Source organism: Vigna radiata, chromosome 5 (genome assembly GCF_000741045.1).
Source record: "Vigna radiata var. radiata cultivar VC1973A chromosome 5, Vradiata_ver6, whole genome shotgun sequence".
Taxonomy (NCBI): domain Eukaryota; kingdom Viridiplantae; phylum Streptophyta; class Magnoliopsida; order Fabales; family Fabaceae; genus Vigna; species Vigna radiata.
In genome coordinates, this window is record NC_028355.1 from 24,142,013 (window position 1) to 24,151,281 (window position 9,269).

The window sequence follows — 9,269 nt, forward strand, 5'->3', positions numbered from 1 at the left end:
GTGANATTTTAAGGTTAATATTTGTGAGTTTTTTCTTTATATATATATATATATATATATATATATATATATATATATATATATATATATATATATATATATTACTCAACTTTTTAATTTATATTTAAGCTACAACTTTCAACTTATTTTTAGATTCTAACATGAACATGATAAAAGATCTTCTCAGAATCAATTATAAACTATACTCGTTTGAGATCCGTGTATATGCACATGATTTTATATTTTTTTTAATGAATTATGCATTATATATGAATTTTTTTCTGTTAAAATTTTAAACTAACATAATAATTGATTAATATTGTATGGCAAAACAATATTTTACAATTAGAATTATGAATTATATACTACATTAAAATAAAATGGATATGCAATAAGTCGTTGTTAAAGTAAAATATAAGTATATTGTGAAATATGATCTCGTACAAAATAAAAATAAAAAATACAAAATTAATGGCAAAATTTGAAAATACATGTAGACAAAAGTAACATAAATAATTAGTTTAAAGTAAAATGCAAATATACTCTAAAATATAAAAAAAAAATTAAAATAGCATAAAAACAAGGTTAAAAAATTTAAATACAAATACATGCAAATATTGTTATCAATGTACACATTAAGTCTACAATAACTAATTATTAATGCATACTTACCAGTTTATTATTTTTTATTTGTAATGATAAATATTAAGATTTATGAATTTGTTTGTTTTAAATCATAATTTTGACATATATTTGATTAGTGATGAAATTATTTGAAAGAGATCAAATAAGATTAATTTTATTATAATGCTTTTTTTTATATCTCTTTTTCAATATTTTAAAAACAAAATCTTAATTATGAAGACAAAAGTGGGTTTTTACACTTAGTCATGGCTTCTTTGGTCTCTTCTGGGAAGGCAACCTCGATGTATAGTAAGTGTTTACACTTATGATATTACTAAAAATAAGTTATGTGGGAGAAAATAGTAAGGATGATGGACATGGGATTGAATGAAATTTCTTGTATGCAAAAGGATAACAAAAAAACTTGAAAGAAATTTCTTGAAGGAGTAGGAGATTGAAACGATGCATATATGAGGTTACCTTATTGCAGTTTACAGATTATACACTTTTTGTATTGCAACCTAAGATTACAAATGTCATGGTAATAAATACTATTTTGAGATGTTTGGAGTTAGTTTATGGATTAAAGTTAACTACCATAAAAACAAAAGAGGGGTTGTTGTGCTCTAACCAACCCAACTGATATTCACCTCTGGGTGGTGGTGGATAATTTTTCTAGGATTCTAAACTATAACTACGTCAAAATTCAATTTGAATACCTTGACATTCCTACAGGGGAATGTAAGGAAAAAATAATTAAGGAATGATGTAGTAGAAAAAGTAAAAAAATAAGGTATCTGAATGGAAGGACAAAACACTTACTTTTGTAGACTGTGTGTCTTATTAATTTGTTATTTTATCTCTTCCAACACTTACTTTTGTAGATGGTGTATGTCTTATTAATCTGTTATTTTAACTCTTCCATTGTTCTACTTATCCCTTTTTAAGAGCACAAAAAAGTGTATGTGAAATGATTAAGAAATTATAAACTGATTTTCTTTAGGAAAAAAAAGAAAGTGGATTGGAAATAAAAGACATTGAAAAGTTTAATATAATTTTACTAGCGAAATGAAAATAGAGATTAGGTGTGCTAAATAAGAGATTATGCAATAAAATCTTAAATGTAAAATATGAATCTTGGATAAATTTAAATGAGAGTAATTGGACAAAGCATGAATCATGGTGATGGAAAGGAGAAGGACAACATAATAATTATGATAATTCTTTTGTAGATGGAGTTTTGGGACGTGGATTGTTAAACTTATGCATGCATATTATAAATATAATCATATTAAGATGTATCCAATAACAGATGACGAAAAGATAGTTTTTATAGTAAATACAAAGAATTATTGCTACAAAAGAAGGGGTTAGAACAATGCAGCAAAAGTTATGTCATTCAAATTAAAGAATGTTAGAACAATGCAGCAAAGGTTAATAGATCATAATTTTATATTTTGAAGGAAATGATGGTGTCAATATCCAATTTCATTGGAATGAATAAAATTTGATCTGAAAAAAATAAATATTTAAGTAATTTTGAAAATTAGGAATTAAAATAATGCTTTTCAAAAAAAATGTAATAATGTTTTTCTTTTCTTTACTTAAGTTAATTATCTAAAAAAATTAAAACAAAAAGGGAAAAGAAGAAAAAGAAACACAAGAAAAACAAGAGAAGCAAAGGAAAAGAATGAGGATGAGCTTTTTTGTTTGGCCCAACTCTTTAAAAAAAATCTTATGACTATTTAAAATGGTTTGTTGTTTGCACCCCTACTGTTCACCATTTTAAAATCTCATCCTTCATATTTTTTTTTCATTTTTACCCCTCTTAGCCCAACAGTTTTTCACTGTCTACACTGCGCATACTTTTTGAAAAACCTAACTTGATAATTTTTTTAACAAACAAGCCAGACATCCAAAGCAAACCTAACTTTTGACGAAGAGTGCCGGAAACCCTTATTATGTGTCAACTATTTTTTACCTAAATAATATGGATTTAATATTGATTGTGAATGGCAGTATAAATTGGATGTTTCTAAAAAAGCGACTACAACTCTTACCAATCTTCTAGGCTAAATTTGTGGGGATGTGTTTGTTTTTTTGGCAATTTATAAAAATATGTTACATTATGCGTGTGAAGTATTTTGTCATCATTGACTACAAGATATCCTCAATGTGTATATCGTTTACTCCTGTGTAAAGATTTTATTTACATAATATATAAATGATTATTTTTCACTCTATCACCTAAGAATAAAGAATAGTGATACTATCATTAAGATTTCTTGTTCTAGATAGATTTTAAGTTTAATAAGCAAATTCAAATATTGTCAACTTTTTATACTTGTCTAAAGACTAAGATTCATTGTCTCGAACAGACCAGTCTCTCAAGCTTAATCCGAAGAATCTAAACTTCTCATATTCATTTAAATACTGAGATTCATTATCCCAGACAAACCATAACCCTCTAGGCTAAAGTATGCAAGACAAAAAACCCAAACTTCTAATATTCATTTATTACTCACTATCATAAACGGACCACATCTTATTCTTTAAACCACGCACTAAGACCGACAAAATTCACATGCTAAACCATGGTCTAAGGCAAACAAAACTTATTTATTAAAACATACACTAGGGCAAATAGAATTTATCCACAAAATCATACACTGAGACCCAACGAAATTTATTCGTTGAACCATGCATTGAAGCAAACAAAATTTATCCACTAAAAACTATATGAACAGAATTTATCTGCTAAACCACGTATTGAGACAAACAGAATTTATCTACTAAACCACACACCAAGATAAACAAAATTTATCTGCTAAATCCACTAAACCAGCGAACAGAATTTACATGTTAAACCACACACTTAGGCAAACAAAATTTATCCACTTAATTTCCTCACACCAAAATCAACAAATTAACTCCGATAAATTTCGACCACAGATTAACTCATAAATTTCCTCTCGAAATTTAGACTGCCCTCACACTAAGGCGGTCAATGGCACTGATTCAATGTCACAGCCTTCGGGAATTAGTCTGACACAGTTTAATATAACCCAAAATATAGAAGTTTCAAATGCTCTAAACATGTTAAATATATATTTGAAAAGTAGAAAAATCGTAAAAGGTTGGAATCATGGAAACAGATCTCAACGTCCAAGGACATGGTAGACCAACTGTTAAACTCATTTTGGTCGCACAAAAAGAGAACAAAGTACTGGTCCCCACTAATGTAGTATAGGGATTACCAGAATATCAGGAAAAATGAAGTTTAAAATGTTTGGTTAATTCTTGCTTTTATTCTATTTACTATTAACTAACTACTAACTAACAGACAAGGTGGGAAAAGGAAATTAAACAAAGAAATTTAAAAAAAAATAGTAAAGAAATAAAATCTATTTAAAATGAAAGATTGAAAAATAAAAGACTTAAAAACAAACTCTGTTTAAGGAAAGAAAAAGAATAAAGTGTAAGTAAGAAATTAAAAATTGAAACCTAAGCTAAAACTAATCTAAAACAAATTCAGCAAATGAGAAAAATACAAGAACTAACTAAGACATAGGCAAATGTATATTGATTTGGATGAAAGAAGGTTAATTGCTTTTCAGGAAGACATCCTTTAGAAATTTAATCTCACTATGGAGTATTTTGGTTCCTGTTACAAAACATGATTTAGCACTTTACACTCTTTCATCTAATCAATTTACAAAATACCTCTAGACTAAATCAATAACAGATGATGAAACAAAATAAAGAAAAATTGTAATTCCTAGAAAAGTAAAATCAAGTAATCAAAACACTAACAAAAGTATAGAACAGAGAAGAAACATAAATCCAGATGAATTTTTATATCTTAGACTCATCTCTGCATCGAGACGACATCTCGAAAGGAAATGCTCACTATGGAGTCATTTGATTCGAAAAGAATCATAAAATTGCAGAGATATAGAGTCCAGATCGTTTTGAAATCAAAACACACGAAACAAATTCACACATCTTTGATCAAGAACACAATTCACAAGAAGATTCAACACAACAATAAATCGAACAGAAACATCACAGAAATTTTTATTGAATGAACAGAGAATACAAGAATTTACCGAAGAGGAACAAGCAAGAACACGAGAACTGGACTCTACCGGAAGCGATAAAACCCTAATCTAGAGAATAGAGAACTGTAGAAAACAAATGAAAGTGCGTCTGTGTGTGTCTAAAAAAAAAATTCTATTTACATGGTAGAAGCACCCTTTATAGGGTCAGAAAACAAAAGAAAAAAAATTGAAAGAGGGAAAAGGAAAAAAATAACTTGCTCGAGAAGCTTTGATCATCGGACGACCACTGTGCATCCTTCTATTTGAGCCCTTGGATCAACATTCATCTCTGCCAGTTCAGCTCCGGTCAGGTCCTCTCTTCATCTCGCATTCTCTCGCATAAAGCCCTAGCTCTAAGGAGTGCTTTCTCCAAAATGAAACACTAGCGTTTATTTTCATTTTGCAAATGAAGTGTGTACCACGAAGACCCCTTCATCTGTTGCCAAGCCGCACCAAAATGATGTTGTCCAACTTAAATGCAATCCAAGTCTAGCGGCCCAATCCAACAATCGTTGCAGCAGCTACAACTTCCAGGCCGATTCTTTTTAGCAGCATCCAAACAGCTTCTATTATGGCAATGGCCCAATAAGTGGATAATCAAATCTACCAGCCGAAGGAAATTGCTTCTGCTGACCACAATAAGCCCAATTACTAAGGCCCAAATCTGCAGCAAAGAAAAACAATTCAAAATTAAAGAAATAAAAGAAAAAAAATCAAATGAAAGAAAAGAATTTTTATAAAAGGATTTTCTAAAAAAAATATAATCTTTCTAATTATTTACAAATGTACTAAAAATACACTAAAAATCTATTTTTAACTAAAATTATGCAAAACTAAGGAATTTAAGGAAAAAGCTAAAACTAACCTAATTCTAGACAATTAAAAACTAAAATACTCTAACAAAAGCTTCTAAAGAAAGAAAAATATGCAAATTTGGAGAGTTATCACCAACCAGACTTTTTTATATTTCTAAAATATTTACTTCTTTTATATAAAAATAATTTTAATTTCAAATAATTAATATTGTGTTCCATTTTTGTTTAATTATCACCAGTAACTTGTTCCTTTCATTTCAGTTCTTAGTAGTTTAGTTGCACTCCATTGATATCTATCCGGTACCTGATTAGAGTTCAGTATAACCCTATTCAGGCACAAACAAGTAGATAGTAACTTGTTTCTTTCATTTCAGTATATGATTCATTTTTCACCTACGAACAATAAAATTTAACATAAAAAAGAGCTATCAGCAATTCAAAAATGGAAAGACCCATGAAATACATTATCATTGCTAGCCAAATCAATACATGCACCAGTTTCAACAACTCAAAAATTATATATAAGGTCAGATGATATGGCATAATACAATCAATAAAGAAAAAAAGAAAAGAAGCTTAAGGAAGCTTTATTAAGTAAAGATAGACCTAATTATACAAGCAAACACCACGAATGGCGAATTGAACTTTCACACAATTGCTAAAACCTGAAAATGCTGCCTGAACATAGCTAATCTCGCGACAACTAATAATTACCTCCCTCACCCCCTTTAAAAGGAGGTTAAAACAGATGGGTGGTCAAAGAATATTTAGCAGCACAACTCCTTTCTTAGTCGGCTCTAGACTGGCCAGCACGAGAAGACAGGATAATACCGACAATGAGACCATAAAGGGCGAGAGCTTCGGCAAAAATGAGGATGAGAATCATTCCAACAAAAAGTTTTGGTTGCTGTGCATTGGCTCTGCAGAAGTAGATTGATTCAATCGGTAATATTACACAAGGAGAATCAACTACCAAATCCAACAACAAATGCAATGCTATAAAAGGAAAATAGATATATATTCCAGGAAGGACCATGTGTTATTTGACAGTTGAAAAGGGTAGAGACACATTGAACTGTGGTTCCTGAAGGAATGGTTCAACAATGCAAAGATGTAATCAGGAAACAGGGCAATGACGACAAATGCATGTAGGAATGTATTTTATGTAAGAGTTGATGGATCCGATAATTGAACGTAGCCATGAAATGTTGCATTCCCATAAGACCTTAAAATATCAGCAAACAAGAAACAAATGATATATCATAAAAGAAGTAGAAGCCGGTTATACCTAACACCAGCATCACCAACAATACCAATAGCCATGCCAGCAGATAGCCCAGCCAAGCCACAGGCAAGACCAGAGGAGAGATGAGCGTAACCATCAAAGAGGTAATAAGATTTGGCCTTGGGATTAATACCGGTACTAATAATAACAGCAATAATAAGGCCATAAATACCCAAAACTCCAGCCATAACAACAGGAACAATGGACTTCATCACTAGCTCAGGTCTCATCACACCCATGGAAGCCACGCCCACACCACTCTTTGCTGTGCCATAGGCAGCTCCCATACCTATCAACAATTCAAATTGAAACAAAAATTACTAATAAGCTCAAAATTTTATCACTTCATATTCGAACCATAAGATTCGATCAATCGCTTTCACAAGCATGAGAAATCTGTCTTAGTACATGAAATTATTCCGATTTCCCCACAGACACAGATCAATCAATTTTTAGATTTCATACTATTAAACTTAACTATTAGCAGTAACTAAGTGAATCTCAAACATCAAACGTTCCAAATTCAACGGCCATGACCTTCTACACCTAAAGGAATATAATAATTAGGAAGATGTATACGTTATGATAAAACAATAAATTGAATTAAAAGTGAGATTCACAAAAGAATTGTTTAAGTAATGAAACCGTAAACACGAATCTAATCGAAGTGAATGGGAAAATGAAGAGAGTGGATTACAGGAGAACACGAGGGCAGCTGCGGCTCCGAGGAAGCCGAAAAACGGTGCCGTTTCATCACCGCTGAAACCAGCCATGATCGTTGATAGATCTGCAACGACGTCGAATAGATCTGAGAAATTCAAATTCTCGGGAGAGACTGATCTCTGAGGGTCGCGATGATTCTGTTGCCGTGATGAAAACGTGGGATTTCCACGTCTATTCCCTTTAAAATCACACGTTTTGTACTCGACTTCAATCTCCGTTCGAGCGGGTCAAATAACCCGTTTCTATACTGTTAATTCGATGGGCATCCAACTAGATCCAGGCCCAATCCCAATACTTGTGAAATTTTAACATTTTTTTTATGGGCGTTGATCCCTGCACCTCCACATTCTGGCCCTCCACCCTCACACCATGCTTCTCCACTCTCCAAATTTTTTTAATTTCAATTTTATCCTTAATATTTTTACTCATTTATTTTTTTTTCTAGCAGTTACACCCCCACCCATCTTACTTTTTTAGATATTATAAATATTTATTTTCAAAAAATATAAATTGGTTTTACGGTGTACATCATTTGTTCTTATATAGTTGAATGGATAATGATATTTAGACAATATTTGAACATTATTTATGTGTCATTTTGTGATTAATTCATGGTGATATTTATGATGATTATTATTGACTGTGAAGTAATTTTGAACCAATCGCAGAATAACACGTCGATAATGTTTAAATGTTATCAAAAAAATATTTTCTAAGCATCATTATCCATAGTTGAATATATCATGCAAAATTTTTGACAAATACTCTAAGTCAAGTTTTTACCGTACTTATGGACGGGTATTGAAATTGCAAATTTTTCTTTAATCAAACCAATGATAAATAAAATTGACTTACAAGTTTTAATTTATTTAGATATTTTTATAAAACCTATTTACAATAAAATTCTGGAAGTTGTTTATAGTTAATTTTATAATAATAAATAATAATAATTTTATCATCATACAAAAAGTAAGTGAATACATATATACGTAATGTATTTGTTTTCTTTATAAAAAAAGTATAAAACAACATAAGTATGTAACATGTATTCAGAGTCTTCCATATGAGAAAACCCAAGTTAATATTTTTAAAATATAATTAAATTACTTATTAACTCTGAGAATTTATATAAAACAAAAATTATAATCATTCTATTCTAAGAATACCTTCAATATTTTTATTGCTTTCAACTCTCCTACTATTTTTATTGCTTTCAACCATAGAAAAAAAGAGAAACACAGACAAACAATAAAAAAATAGCAAGTTAGTGATATTTTCAAAAATCAAACGTATGAATTTATAAAATACGTAATTTACTAACAACTAAAGTTCTTCATGTACTCTCATTCATATTGAGTCATATTAAAAGGATTAAAATAATTCTGATGTATTATTTCAAAAAATAGAGTACCATATATATATATACAAGGATCTTATAATCCTTCATCTATTAAAGGAAAAACATGTGCACAAATCTGCACAAATTATAATAATATCTAAAATATAACTAACATAATGTTTGATTGCCTAATATCCTTTAATATAATATTTGACATATCTTAACACCCCCACTCAAGTTGGTGCATGGATATCACACATTCCCAACTTGAATAGAGACTCATCAAACAATCTTCTTGACACTCCTTTAGTGAGAACATCAGCCAACTGTAACTCTGATCTTACAAAAGGAAATGAAATTATTTCAGCTTCAATCTTCTCTTT

General features: G+C 30.1%; 1 protein-coding gene across 3 annotated transcripts; it reads right to left on the reverse strand.

Moving 5' to 3' along the window:
- Positions 1–4,672: 4,672 nt before the first annotated feature.
- LOC106762527 (V-type proton ATPase 16 kDa proteolipid subunit-like) lies at positions 4,673–7,747 on the reverse strand. Of its 3 annotated transcripts, XR_002667931.1 has the most exons (4): positions 7,522–7,741; positions 6,828–7,113; positions 6,254–6,459; positions 4,673–5,388 (listed from the first exon to the last, which is right to left on the reverse strand). XR_002667931.1 is itself a non-coding variant. In XM_022781087.1 (3 exons), the coding sequence occupies exons 1-3, from the start codon at positions 7,595–7,597 to the stop codon at positions 5,376–5,378; spliced, it is 375 nt and encodes a 124-aa protein (XP_022636808.1). In that variant the 5' UTR covers positions 7,598–7,747; the 3' UTR covers positions 4,673–5,375. The 3 variants fall into 3 exon arrangements, 2 of the variants coding, with proteins under 2 accessions (XP_022636808.1, XP_014501978.1); XM_022781087.1 differs by lacking the exon at positions 6,254–6,459 and having other exon boundaries at positions 7,522–7,747; XM_014646492.2 differs by lacking the exon at positions 4,673–5,388 and having other exon boundaries at positions 5,975–6,459.
- Positions 7,748–9,269: the final 1,522 nt, after the last annotated feature.